Consider the following 14684-nt stretch of genomic DNA (forward strand, 5'->3'; position numbering starts at 1 on the left):
AATATAACTACTCCTGCTTTTTTGAGTTAAATTATGCACAATTACAGCAAAACACTATTCTGAATTTTGTCATGCATAGTAATTTCATGATTAGTACTTAGGTTGCCTTCACACTTGGGCATTTACAAGTTGATTAAACGCCTTTGTTACCTACTTGGGTAGCAGTTGTTAAAAACTTGCAGCATTTTGAAGGGAGAGGGATTCTTGTTTCTTTCTAAAAACTTCATATTGCTGTAGAAAAGGTATGAATGGGGGAACCTTGGCTGTAGTGAAGAGCCTGGTTCAGGCAGCAGTTTTCCTTCTCACCTTTGTTTCTTTTTTACAGCATTTCCCTGGCTGGGACCTGTGGTATTGTGCTCCATGATGGCTGGGCTGTAGTTGTGTTGGGCAGTGCCACTGTTCAGAGGTACCTGTGGTAGGACAGGATTGAAAAGCGAAGAGTGGGAATGATGCAGCAAAGAAGCACTGTCAGTGCTCCCTCTTTTTTCCCTGTGTGGAGGGAGCTGTGGTGGGATGTCCAGCTCTGCCTTTAGTACCATGGGCAAGTCTGTGTCAGTGCTACAGGCACAAGAATTTAAAAGGTCAGTCTGACAGCAGTTATAAAATGTACTCCTCCATTGAAGTGCTGGCTCAATTATCTGTCCCTAAGAAATCCAGATGTAAAAGCCTGCTTTGAGGAATTCCACCTTCTACCTTCCCTATCAAGGGTTGCAATTGAGGCTTGAGAATACTTCATCCCTCCTACCTACCACTCCAGCAGTGCCATCTGTTTATTTTCTTAGGAAGCTAGAAAGTGTCTCCTCTTCACATAGAAAAATGTAGTTAAAAAGAGAACATACAGAAGACAACTTATGTATATGTATGTATATATATATAAAAATACCTGAAATGGAAATAACAGTCTCAGATTTGAGAGGGCTTTATTTTAGCTCTCTGCCTTGGGTTTCTTGGTGAGTGGCATATGGGGCCGATCTGAGATCCTTTACGTGTGCTTCCACCTTCTAGCATTGCAGGAGTCTGTGTAGGGTTTGGGTTGCTTTTTTTAATTTCTTCGTCTTTCAGTAGAATTAATATCCCTTCCACTGTCTGTACAGCCTGGCATCAATATTCTATACCTTACTGCATTTATGTAAAACTGGCCGTCGCTGGAGAGAGAAGTTCTCAAAGTGTTACTGCTCCCCTTGCTGGTGTGTTGCAGCCACGGCACTCGGATACTTTGCTTTCCAGCGGCAAGCTGCTTCTTCCCATTTGAATTCATGAGGATGATTTTATGAAGAGACAGAGACAAATTTAAGAGTATAGGCTTTTTTTCTCCTTTCTTATACCGTGTGGCTATTAAGTGAATAGAATGACTTTCACATGTCTCTTTGATTTATGCAGATGGACCTCGGATGTGTGTGGGCTCATCAGCATAGTTTTATTTGTGGCAGAAACTATTTTAGCTGTTTTGTTTTTCAGAATAATTTATTCTCTTGAATGAAAAATTTTTTAAAAGGCTTGTAGGCATCTGGGTAAAGATTTACTGATACTGCTGTATTAAGGAATAATAATAATTTATTTTCCAAAAGTTAAAAGCTGGAAGTGTTTAGCATGGTAAAAGTGTGTTTTCTTCTGGACCCATGTAACTAATCAGGTAAAATCAATTCTTCAACATGCAAATAGAAAAGTCTGTATAGCCTTTTTTTTTTTTTTTCCACTGTACAAGTCATTAAAATATTAATTTGCAGAAAATAAATTATAAATAAGTTAGACCAGGATTTTTAGGAAAAAATGGATCTTCAGGAACATGCTGGGGTTTTATACCTTAACAAAAAGTTACAGAAGTAACACAGATCTGTATTTCAGGAATTACCAGCTGCAACTCAGAATAATGATTTCCTCCTGCATCTGGTGTTGCACTGAAACAGCTTTCATATGATTTTACATAATCAAGTTTCTTGTCTGCCCAATTCTAATGGGCCATGTGGAGCCAGAGCAAAGTTCTGCTGACTACAGGTATCTGGTGTGCTGCAGGTTGCAAGTGAAGAATGCAAGAAAAAAGCAATAATTCATGGCCCCTTCCCCCCGGGCTCCACCAGTTCCACTAAGGTAATTCTCTAATGATGTTACAGAATAAATTTTTGGGGCAAAAATTATCCTTCTTCTTTGGAGTGCCCAAAGTGGAGAAAAGCGGGTGATGTTTGTTGGAATGGCCCTAAAATGTAGCAAGGCTTTAAGGAAAGGTGCAGGCAGCTGATTTTCTTTTATTTTTAAATTGAGAGGTTGGGTCTTTGTCTGAGAATAGCAACGTGGAGACCTAGTGAACCATTAAAACAGACCAAGAATAGGAAAATACACTTTGTGCTCAACTCTGTGAACAGGAACAAGCCAAATGCTGAGTAACAGTGGATTGGGATCAGAGCTTGAATCACACCTCTGGCTTATGAATATTGAGTCTGAGATGCAGAATCTAATTCTTAGCCATTTATTTTCATTGTAGCAAGCCAGTCCATTTCATTCAGGGTGCTTTGCCTCCTTTTGTATAGGCAGTCCAGATGAGATGTCCTAACCATGTTGGTGCTTGGCAGGGAACTTTTATGGTTAAAACAGGTAAAAAGGGGATACTATCACCCCATCCTATCATCTGTCACCTCAGTACTATATCCTGCAGGACACCCTGCTCTTACTCTGCTTTTTGCAGCCCATCTGTTCGTTATGCTTATTTAAGAGCATTCATATTTAAGGAATTACATTTTCAATTTATAATTAAAATAGAGATTGGCATTTTTCATTGTTTTCCTGTCTGGCTTTGTTTGGCATACTGGAAAAAAATATTGAAGAGATCTTTTTGTAAAGATTTCTGTTTGAGTGGGCTGCATTACTTCTTTATAATGTTTTTTTTAAAGCAGCCACAAAACCCCTCAAACATTTTAAAATTAACCACCCTAAGCCTTAATGTGGCTAGTTGAAGGCACTGTGGGATTGTAATCTTGAAACACAGAACTAATTTTCTTGTTTTACTTTCAAATTAGAGGATAGGGGTTTTTTTGTTAACTAGAATTGAAATGTTTCAATTATGAATAATGCCAGGAAGAACCAGCACACTTGAGTGGGTTTAATGAATTGCATGTGCTTTTGCTGCATGTGAACGTGTGGGTGGTGGTGGAGTTTCTGAGACCTGTCACTTAATATATACAGAAATGCATGTTTTATTTATGATGCATTAATTTTAACTATCCTAGCTTTTTTTTTGTTTTATGAACAGGGTTTCTGCAGAGCCCTAAGATTATTTTAATATGTTCAGAAGAAATTTCCACAGACACTGAACTGCAGAGCTTTATGTCTCATGAAAGTGTAAGAGTAACATGTTTCTTGTCTACATTTATTAGCCTTAAGAAGGCACTGGATGTTTCTGTCATGACTGAGAAAATACTTAAGGGTAGTTTATTCCTTCCATTCGGTAGATAGGTCATTTGAAATTACAATCCTTGATATTTTATGTTGGCTCTAACCAATATTAGGCAGTGTTGAGTATGGACAAAGAGGCAGAAATGTAACTGCTGTGATAAAACTTGAGAAGAGATACTAGCAATAAAACTGTACTCTTTTTTTGACAGTAATTTGAAAGGTCAAATTGCAATTCAGAGTACCCTAGAATTGGTGTTCATTGTTTTTTAAGGAAAAAAAAATTCCTTTAGGAGATTTGAATTTACTTCAGTGCATTTAATGCTGTGTACATTAGAAAAATTTGTCTCTTTTGCAACATCCTTTTTTTAGTTTATGAGCTGTTCTTTATCTTCTCTAAGGAACTGCTTACTGAAAGGCTGTATTTTAAGCCTTCAATTTAATGTTCCAGAGGAATATGGGAGCACTTCTGACTAAATCCCCCGTTTTACAGTAACTTGAGAGCACACTGGCAAACTGTTTTTCTAGCTAACATCATTGATTATCTTAGTGCAAAGACGGTGAGTACAGCAAAGAAAATTAATATGGTAAGGTTATGACTTCATTAGAAAAAACAGAAAATATAATTCATGCTTGTTAAGTGTGAAGGCAAAAAAAAAAGCATGTTTTCACTGAAATGTTTTCATTTTTTAAAAAATACATAGCAGAGAACAGCATTACTCTAAATTATTCATTGTTGGTCTTTTAAAAAATGACCGACAGCTGTTTTCCAGACTGAAGTGTAATGGTCAAGGTGAGATTCTTCACATGAAAAAGCAAAAGACAACATTTGAAAAAATAGGAAAACTGCTATTTACAGAAGAGCGATGAATAATTTTGGAGTGGTATCCAAAAATCTGATAATGGAAATGTTACAGGGGAATGTGTGGGTGTATATAAATATATATATATATATATATATATGTGTGTGTGTGTGTGTGTGCTACATTATTTATAATATGTAATGTATTAATTTATATATTATAACATAATATAGAAAATATATATTGCATATTTTATATAATAATGACAATAATAATAATAATAATAATAATAATAATAAATTTTCTTCTCTATTAAGACTAGATTTTAAATCTTCAGCTTTCACCTAAAGGAGTAGCAGTGCAAAGTAAAGACATTGCTATCCTTTCTACAATTTCTCTCATTTCAGATATTTAAAAAGATTGAGAGACAAAAAAAAAAAAAAAAAAAAAGGATTTTCTCTTTTGAAGGGTTTCTTTGTTTTCTAAGAGCTCATTTATAAGCTAGGCTTCCCTAAGTACATATTTTACATATTTTCTACTTACTTACTTATTATGTTTGGAGAAGATAATGGAGCAGGTGAAGCTCCATGCCTGCCTTTTAGACGTGCTTGCTCCAGCACATGGATGGGCTGTTCTGGGGAAGAAATGACTGATTGGAGGTCGGTTTCAGTGTGGGGTGAAGGATTTGTAGCAAAGGGGAAGAGTTGTCAGGCTGACCCAGAGTTAATTCTCTCTTCTGCTTTGCAGCATCACCACTCAGTGGCAGGGAGCTCTTAGAAGCAACAGCAGTTCAAAGAATGTTGAGTAATCTGAGTAACCCACCACAAAGCTATGTGTCTATCTTGAGTTATAGAAATAATAGCATTGACTTTGATGCTGGAAAATACTCATCATATTTCAGTTAATAGAGTGTATTTTAGACTAACACAGTGATTGGTGTTTATTATTGTTGTTGTTGTTGTTGTTATTGCTGTGGTTATTATTATTATCATTACAGATAGATTTTGCCTGTCACTTTTGCTCAATTTTCTTTAAAGATAACAAAACAAAACAAAAAACAAACCAAACAAAAAAGCCCACAATATTTCAGATACTGAGAACCAAAACTGTGTAACACATGGAAGTGTCTGTGAAAGTTATTGGAGTAGGACTTTGTCACTAGAGGGCACTTAGTCACATAAAATTAGCCATCTTTGGGTTGGGTTGGTCTTGGGTTGTTTTTGGTTTTTTTGTTTGTTTGTTTTGTTTTTTCTAATAGCTTCTTTCTCTAAAATATCTCCTAAAATATTTTTGGTTTTGCTGGATTTTATTATTGATTTAGGAGTATGCAAGTATAGCCATAAGTATCTGTAAACCCAAGAGCATCAAGGCAGTGATTTGCAGTGAAACATTTCCTCTGGGGCAGGGGATAAACAGGGAAGCTAAAGAGTGGCTAGAGTGTACAGGATTTAGTGCAAAAACACAGGCTCTTCAGCCCACTGGAATTGCTTATCCATCAGAGAGAAGAGGTCCCATGACAAATTATCACAGCCATGAAGCCAGGAGGTAAAGTGCACAACTTCCTTGTACAAAGGCAGCTTTAAAGTTGTGCCATGAGCTGCCAATGTATCCTCGTTAGCCAGGCTGCCAGTGAGCCTTAAGCAACCCATCAGAAATGACTGGGTTTCAGTGTCCAGCAAAGCAAACCACTGGAGCACAATAAGCTAGATGGTCTATAGTGAAGTGTCAAGTATGTTAAATCCACTTAGAATAATGCACTCCACTTGGTACCTTAGGTACTTCATGAGAGGTATGTGTAAATGAGGGCTCTGCCTTGTTTGTTTTCAATAACAGAGGATTTTTCATTTGTCAGTTTACAGCAGAGCTTTTGATACTTGAGAACTGAGTCTGTGTTTGTGATTATACACCCCTGCTGCTATGTATGATAATTTGTTCCACTTCAGGTTTTATTAATTAAATTAATACTAATTGAGCAACCTTTTGGTATAATTTTAGCCTGTGTTTTTGCACTAAATCCTGTACACTCTAGCCTCTCTTTAGCTTCCCTGTTTATCCTCTGCCCCAGAGGAAATGTTTCTCTGCAGATCCCTGCCCTTATACTCTTGGGTTTACAGATATTTATGGATATACTTACATACTCCTAAATCAATAATAAAATCCAGAAAAATCAACAAATATTTTAGAAGATATTTTAAAGAAAGAAGTTGTTACAAAAAATACCAAACCCAAGACCAACCCAACCCAAAGATGGCTAATTTTATGTGACTAAGTGCCCTCTAGTGACAAAGTCCTACTCCAAATAACTTTCACAGTCACTTCCATGTGTTACACAGTTTTGGTTCTCAGTATCTGAAACATTGTGGGCTTTTTTGTTTGATTTGGGTTTTTTGGTTTGTTTTGTTTTATTTAAAGAAAACAGAGCAAAAGTGACAGGCAAAATCTATCTGTAATGATAATAATGTAATGATATCCCAAGGGGTGTCCCAGGAGGGTGGGGTTTGCTTTATTTTTTTGCTGGCTGTTACTGCCAATCACAGAGAGAAAGAAAGTACTCAGGGACTGCATCTGCCAGGCCAGCTTAATGCTGAGGCATACAGAATGCCCAGTATTAATTTACACATGCTTTCAGCAAGCGTGGCATGCAGTCATGGTATGTCTGTCAGCTCTGTCCTCAGCTTCTGACCAAAACCTCCCATAGAAGGCCTTGGTCCAGTGTTACTTGGGGGTTCTTAGCTGTCTGGGCAGTCTAACAGGTTAATTATCAAAATAATCAGCTGTTGTGAGTGGGTGGAACCAGAGGTGAATATTCCAGGTGTGAACCTAAATGAGTCTGCGAATGGGAAGGGATGGTAATTGCCAGACCATTGTTGATAGAGCTTTTGAAGAAGCAGAGGCAGTGACAAGGACCAAATATACTGGAAGCACGTGGTTTGTTTTATTTCTAAGCCAAACTCCATCGGGTTAAGCCTTTGCTGGAAATTTGAGCTTGGAAATGTAAAGAGTTTTGAAAACATATGTTGAAGTAGCTACATATGTAAATGGGCTTTTATATTTTCCAATATCTCCTGTCTTACATGGAGAGAATGCTAGTGTGGTGCATTTTGGAAGACATGCATGTGGGATAATAGAATTGTAACAGCACGCCAGGATTTCCTGTGTCATTTCTGTTCAGAACTGTAGCTCATGATTAATGGACATATATACCCAGGGCTACAGCACTGCCTTTGCATTCATGGACTTAGGGCCAGGTCTGACTCTATGAATGCTGTTTGCATGACTTCTGTCCCTCCACAAATGGACATGGAAATATTTTCTATTCTCTGGGTCAGGGAAAAAGTTTAAAAGTCCAGAGGTTAGTGTACCCTCTAGCAAAACCCAAGGGAGTGGATTTCCTGTTGATTTTCTATATCTAAGGAATTTCAAGCAATCCTTTTGGGCACAACTGAGACTTTAAAGTGCAAGTCAGAGTTGATCACTGTGGATTATCACTTAAACTGAATACAAGGTCAAAACCATTGAGACAGACTTTTTCTGGGTCCCCATTCACAGTGCTGGCTGGCTGCTATGGCTTATAGGAACTTTGTCCTTGATGGTGCAGCCTTATCTGTGTAGGCATCAAGGTCTGTCCCTCTGTAGTATGTGCCAGGTACTCAGATGGCCTGTGTAAGTGTTTCACTGCATGGATCGTATTGCAGGGCCAGGATTTACAACCTGGACTTCTCTTTACTCTGTCTGTCATGATGAACTTCACTGCAATACACCTCCCACCACATTTCATGGAAAGATATAGTGAATCTCTGAATTCATAATCCCACTGAATGCTGAGAGAAATTTAAAATTATGTTTTATGAAAACAGGATAAAATTATGCAGGAAGTATATATCTGCACATTTTGTATTGGCAATCCCTACCTCGATGACAATACAGAGGAGAATAACACTTCCTACTCTTGTAATCAAAAGAAATAGGTTAGAAATCAATTCCAATCAGAGTGGTAAGACCAAGTATTTTAAAAATTGGAAAGTGAAGTGCTCTCTTGTTTTGCTGCCTAAGCTTTTTACTTGGAGCAGGCAGAGGGCAGTAGGTGCTAACATTCAGGATCTCTTCTCCATAGTCCCAGTGCTGGGCAAACCACGAGGCTGCTCCTCAGCCCGGGTTGTAGGTAACCTGATTTTACACGGAAATAGACTGGGAGCACTCACACAATCTGTTAACATAACTCAGCACCTGGAGCTGTAACAGCTTAGAATGCTAAAAGTGAGCCTCTTGGTAGGACTTTAAAACCAGCAAGGAAAAGAATGCAGACATTGACTGGGGTTCTCCATGCAGATGAATTTGAAGCAGACTGCTGATTCTGTCTAACATAGCTGAGACAATTCATGTATTGCACAGATTTTGTTTTCTGCTTTTAAAATAGATGAAGTGATAAGCATTATTTGCCATGAAAATGAATCTCTAGAAAAAGAGATTAATTCCCTCCTCTAGACAGAGAAAAAACATAGGAGGATAATGGTATGAACAAAGCTTAATTAAAATATAATTGTATTTAATCAATGCAGTATAATTAGAAATAGTGCTTAAGAGTTCATTTTAATGGCTGTTGGGCTATTTGTATTCTTTAAATTAATATCTGTCTTATGAACAAAACTCATCTCACTTCTCTAAAAGGCTCATTTGTTTTTCTCTAGTGATTTTTCTGTAGTTCCAAGGAAGCAGAACCAGTAAACCAGAAAACTGATAGGTGGTAAAAGATTCCCGTAATGCCTTCTAAACCCTTTGTGTTTCCAGCCTGTGTTATAATAGAATGGTCTGGTGTTAGCATCTACCTTAGGATACTGCAGACCAATCTCTTGCTCACAGTAAACTTTCCAGGTGACATTGGAAGTCACTGAGATCACTGTGTTTGTTTCTTTTTCATTGCACATAGAGTCTAGTGCTTTTGATATTCAGTAAGTCTGTTCCTCCTATTTCTTGGAAATTTATCTAAGTACTGATCAGTCTCATGTGGTTGGAGGCTCAACAGGAATGGTCAACAGCATGTGGTGCATGTTGTTATTGAGGGTGTCCAGACTCTGAAGTATTTTAAACGGGTGCCTTTCTATTTTAACTGTCTTGTGTTGCTACACATGCACACAGCAGCAACACTGCCTGAGACCAGAGCTCTGTCTTGCTCAATATCCTAAACAGCAAAGTGAAACCTTCTCACGTTACTTTCACAAACTCCAGCAGTTTGTGTTTCAGAAACTTCCTGTGCCAGAGGTGGTTTTTGTTTGCTTATCAGCCCCAAAAGGATTTCCTGTCTCCCAGCTTGTTCAGTTGTCCCCTGAATCCATGTAACGTTTTAGCAGCTGTAACATCCCCTGGCAAAGAGTTCCTGAGTTTCCTTTCTCAGTTGCATGGAGAGCTGTTTCCTCATGTTTGTTTTCCACCTGCCATCTGCCTGCTTCATCCGATGCCCCCAGCCCTGTGTTACAATGGGCAGCAAGCAGTCAGTTCTGATTCACCCCTTCCATGTCACTCATGATTTTACAGATACCTATCATATCTCCTCTGGATCATTGCTCTGCCAGGTTTCGTAGTTGTTGCTCCTTGCAAACCAATTTATAATTTCAGTCCACCTTCTTTCCTTCTTCTTCAGCTCTGTACATGAGTGGAAGGATCAGAATTTCAGGTAATATTTAAGATGTAAGAGTGTGAATATGCAGAAACACAATGGGTTTTCTCTGGTGCTCAATTTGCTTTGTGTACTGGTGAGCAGGAAGATGACGTTTGCACAGAAGTTTTACCACCCCAAGATCTCATTCCTGGGTAGCAGTGTGCTTGTAACTCAGTTCAGAGTCCACTATTTTTGAGTATAAATTAAGCTTTCCCCTAAAAGATTTCTAGGATCATTTTGTATAAATTGCACTTCAAATGTCATATTATTGCGAACCTACTCTCAAAGAAAGTTCTTTAGCCTCCATCATTTCTACCCCAAATAGCTTAATATCATCAGCAAACATTGTCTCTTTGCTGTTTGCTCCCTTTCTCAGGTGATTTCAGAACAGGCTGAAGAGCATTATCCTCAACATGAGGCAGCAGGACTCCACTGGTGATTTTCTTCCACAGTGAAATTGACTGTCCTCTCTCATATTCCTACGCCCTGTTTCCTATCTTTTCAACAGTTGCTTTTCTAAACCTGTGCAAAGGTGTTCACTCTAGTTCTGTGCCTGCTAGGTTTTCTTAAGAAATCTTGTGAGAGAGATGTTATCAAATACCTTTTGGAAAACCAAATAGATTATGTATCTGAGTATTTAAAAAAGGGAAAAAACAGAGTCCCGTACAATGCAAGCCCTAAAAGAAAATAGCTGGTTGTCAAGAGAGTTGTTATTATTGTGCATCTGAACTATTCAGTCATTTGTGACAAACCTGGGTATTCTGATGCTGAGGGATTTGAAGCAGCTGGACAGATAAGGACTCTGAGGATACGGAATTATAGAAGATTTATGCTGATCTACACATGACCTTCCCAGATGGGGACTTCTTATTGTCCCCACAGTTCTTTCCAGTGGGGTGTCTTGATCTGCATAGCTCATGTGGCTGCTCTGAGCTCATATGGTTGAAAATCAGCTTATCAGGCAAGATGAGAATTTTTAGCTGTGGCAGGACTGTGATGTGTCTTGACCCTGCAGTGCAGTTGCATTAGTGCCAGCACATGGGAGGAGGAAGAGCACATCCCTTCAGCTGCAGCTAGGGCTGAGCATTGGGAAGCTTAAACCAATCATAAAAGCAAACCCAAAGAAAAGTTGCTTGTCTGTAGCTTGTATAAAGAGGTATTTTTAGCTAAGATTATTTGGGTCTTGGCTGTGTGTATGTGGCTGCATGATGATGTAAGTTTTCCAGCAAAGAAATAGTAGTCTACACTGGATTTGTAGAATTGGTCTAATCTCTTCTCAGAAATGAGAATTAAAAATGAAGGGATTTCTTTATAACTTTTTTTTTTTCTGTCTGTCTTGCTTTCTCTTGTGATGGATGAGCCTATCTTCCATTTCTACAGTAAGTTTGTTAATATGTTTAACATAAGCTTGTTTCTATACAGTTGCAACCAGAGGTGTTTCTGTTTTAATGTGATTCTGGGAGCTAGTTATCTGTAATCCAGGGGACAAAAGGTATTGAAAGTAGGAACATTACTGGTATGCATATATGAAAAGAAAAAATATGAAGCTCTGAGCTGTTTGCATCTCTGTTCTTCCAGAGTCTCTGACTGTACATCTAATTAACCAGCCATTTAAAAATATTAAGCACTTCTTTCACCCCCTGCTAGCAACATCAATATGCAAAATTAATTTCTCTGAAGATTTGCATCTCACATGTTTGCAACATTTGGAGCTTGCCTTTAAATTATAAACAAACAACAGTATACAAATTACTTTAATTATAGCAATAGGTCAGTGTGTTAGTGGTGTCCAAAATTTACATGGGGGATGGATGCTCAATTATTGTATTTTCTTTTTTAGATCCCTAAGAAGGCAGGAAATTCAGTCCTCTCAAACTGCTTTTAACCCTTCACTAAATATTTAAGCAATCACAATTGGTGTGGCTTTAGTCCAAATTAACTTCTAATCTGGAGAAAATTTTTCCACATTTCATTTGTGTTTCTTTTCACATTCTTTAATCAAATTTCATATAAAGTATTATGTCCATTAGAACTAAATACTAAGCTAAACAGAAATATGCCTTTTCCCCTTAGTCTATGAACATATGTGAAGACCTTGTCCTTGCATTTAGCAAGAAGTCACTGCCAAGTTGGTAATCACATACAATATTGACTGTGATTACAATATTGACAATATTTTCTTCTTCTGTCAGAAGAAAAGAGAAATGTCTCATCCTGAGTGCTCACTTCATGAGAAATCAGTATTTTACATGTGAATCAAGTCCCCATATTATGGGACTGTGTCACTCAGTACTTGCTGAAGCTTACTTGGTCAGTAATTCTCATGCTGATTCATGTCAGTCTTGCAGAATTAATTTTAATGCCTGGAAAAGAATGCAGTTCACTAGGGAAGAATAAACACAGTGGGTTCTTTCAGTCATAGAAAACCATGTTGAATCACTTGGTGAAAAGGACTCTCTCAGAAATTTTTCCACCTTTGTAGCTGACACATTAAACTTGCCCTCAGTTTGGGGTATCATCAGAGCTGCCAGTCTTAGTACAATACCCATGGTTTGCAAACCGAGACTGGGTAAGCTTGTTTCTTAAATCAGTCTGCCAGTCATGAACACAGCTGCAGTTTCAGCTGTGAATTCTGCCTCTCCTTGCTGTGCCTGGCATGGCACATCCTATGGAAAGAGTGTTGTCTGAAGGCTGCTGTGTAAGTAGTAGTTGCCAGCTGTGTGGTCACGCTCTTCTCATAGGTCTCTGCAGAAGTGCACCTGCACGTTTATGGATGCAAATTGTACCTCAGTACCAGCTTTTGGTATGTACACATGGTCCTTTGCAAGCAGCAGCAGTATGTTTGTGGGCAGAAATTGCTGGCATGTACAAAACCTGCAGGTGTGGTTTTAAAGCCTATTTTACCCGCTGTGCATGAAAAGGATGTGCTGTACCTGAGAGTATATACTTAGACTCTGCTCGAGTGATCAGCCTGATGCAGTGCAGCGTTTATGCTTTTGATGTTGGGGTACTTTGCATTTTCTGGGTACAGAAAACCTTACCATATACCACCCTAGTGCTGTTATTTTGAGTCTCTGCTTAATTAAAAAGAATCATTTAACTATGTTTCAGTGACATATATTGAGTTCGGTTCTCATAAAGACTTCTCCAGCTGAATTTGCTTCACCACCCTTGCTGCTTTCCACTTTTGAGCACTGCCAGTATCCTTAGTGGTGTAGCAAGGATAGCACTCAAAAGGAGGCACAACAGGCATCCCTAAAGTGAGCAAAAGGCTCCTTCCAAGCAGAATATCGTGCTGTTTGCGAGGCTTGGAGCATCAAGGTGTTTCACCTGCGGGCAAGGAGGCGGCTGCAATTATCCATAGTGGATGCAATATATACCCAGTTGCTACACAGCCACCCAAAGCTAGTGGTAGGGCAGATTGCAAGCCTGAGCTACAGGTTTGGCTTTAAAGAAAGCAAGCATAAAAGAGTATTTTTTTTTTTTTGCATAATTTTAAATGTGCTCTCATATCGTGGTGGTGAATCCTTTACAGACTGGCCTTCTGAATTAATTTTAGGTTTTTGGGGAAGTGTTGTCATGAGATCTTGGTTAAATAACTGCTGACAGTTCTCTCTAACAGGAATTTTCTTTTACTTCTACACATAAAGTATTGTATAATTTTTCTTTTCCCTAATCAACTGCCCAAATCATAGTTTGAATTTTCTAATGGTCAGTGAACATGACTAACGACCTTACATGTTTTTATATATCATTGTACTTTTCTTGTTGAGGGTTGCTTATGCACAATTATCAGCTATTCTTGTAAGGAGCTCCTTAAAATATCATACTTTTAGTGGGAAAAAAAGAAAAAAAAAACCCAAAAAAAACAAAATACAAAAAAACAGTGCTAAGGTTGTGTAAGGTTGTGCATGAATAATAAATGTGTTATTTAGGGCTACAAACCATCTTTGCTTAAGAACCTTATTTCTTTATAACAGTAACAACTGAGGATCCATAATCTTTTCTTGTAATGGAAAATCTGTTGGAAAAAGAGGTTTTATCATGCTCTAGACAACAAAAATTGACTCAAGTTACATTACTGAATAAGTAGTCTTGCTTGATAATATAATCTCTTTTGGTAATATTTAAGTAATGTAGTAAAAAATGACAAGCATAAAAACTGTGTATCCTCTCATAATTTACATTAAGATATTAGAAATTTATTATTTAGATTAATTGCTATTACCAAACTATAAATGATATATGAAAACTGAATCTGTAGCAGTGGATTAGCTTCCTGCCCTCTTTCTCCTTCCCCAAGTTCTTTTGAGTAGCACAAACCTGAATCCTTGTGCATCATGGATTCATATTATGTTCTCAGTCATGGATGACCTTTTACAAATGACTTCCAATAGCTGCAGCTGAAGTCAACCACAAGATTTGGTCATAAAAGGTCATATTCCAGTTGTACAAAATGTAGATAAATTTGCACTCCCTGCAGCAAATGATTGCTCTAAGTTTTTGGTTAGTATCTGACCAATTTTAATTTAAAGCCACGCATTAGAAAAGGTTATGTTCTAGTTTTTGTTTCTCTTTGCCTTTCTTCACCTAATTTTCTTTCACTATAAAATTTTTGGTTTACAGATTTATTTTTTTTTTTTTCTAGTTGTTTAAGTTCTGTTTCATAAGGTTCTTACTGCACGTTTTCCTTTTTCGTCTCTCTTCCTTACTATTGGATTAATTACAGATTATTCCTCATAAATGTGAGTAGTGTCTTTCTCTTACTGTCAGGTTCACACTGGGGAATATTCTACTTCTAACTGGAATGATTCCAGAGAAGTTATTTGAGGCCATTCTGC

General features: G+C 37.9%; 2 protein-coding genes across 5 annotated transcripts in view; one reads left to right on the forward strand and one right to left on the reverse strand.

The window, feature by feature from the left end:
• CHST9 (carbohydrate sulfotransferase 9) overlaps window positions 1-14684 on the forward strand; it is an 84600-nt gene that overhangs the window by 46508 nt on the left and 23408 nt on the right. The window lies entirely within an intron of this gene.
• Window positions 1-14684, reverse strand: part of LOC144246462 (uncharacterized) — an 89038-nt gene that overhangs the window by 34596 nt on the left and 39758 nt on the right. The window contains exon 3 of one of the 3 annotated variants that reach the window (XM_077783872.1): window positions 307-410. The exons of the other annotated variants lie outside the window; for them this stretch is intronic. Coding sequence (XP_077639998.1) covers window positions 307-410 — 104 coding nt within the window. The remainder of the gene's footprint in view (window positions 1-306; window positions 411-14684) is intronic. 3 annotated transcript variants of the gene reach the window in all.

This window comes from Lonchura striata, chromosome 1 (genome assembly GCF_046129695.1).
Source record: "Lonchura striata isolate bLonStr1 chromosome 1, bLonStr1.mat, whole genome shotgun sequence".
NCBI classification, from domain to species: domain Eukaryota; kingdom Metazoa; phylum Chordata; class Aves; order Passeriformes; family Estrildidae; genus Lonchura; species Lonchura striata.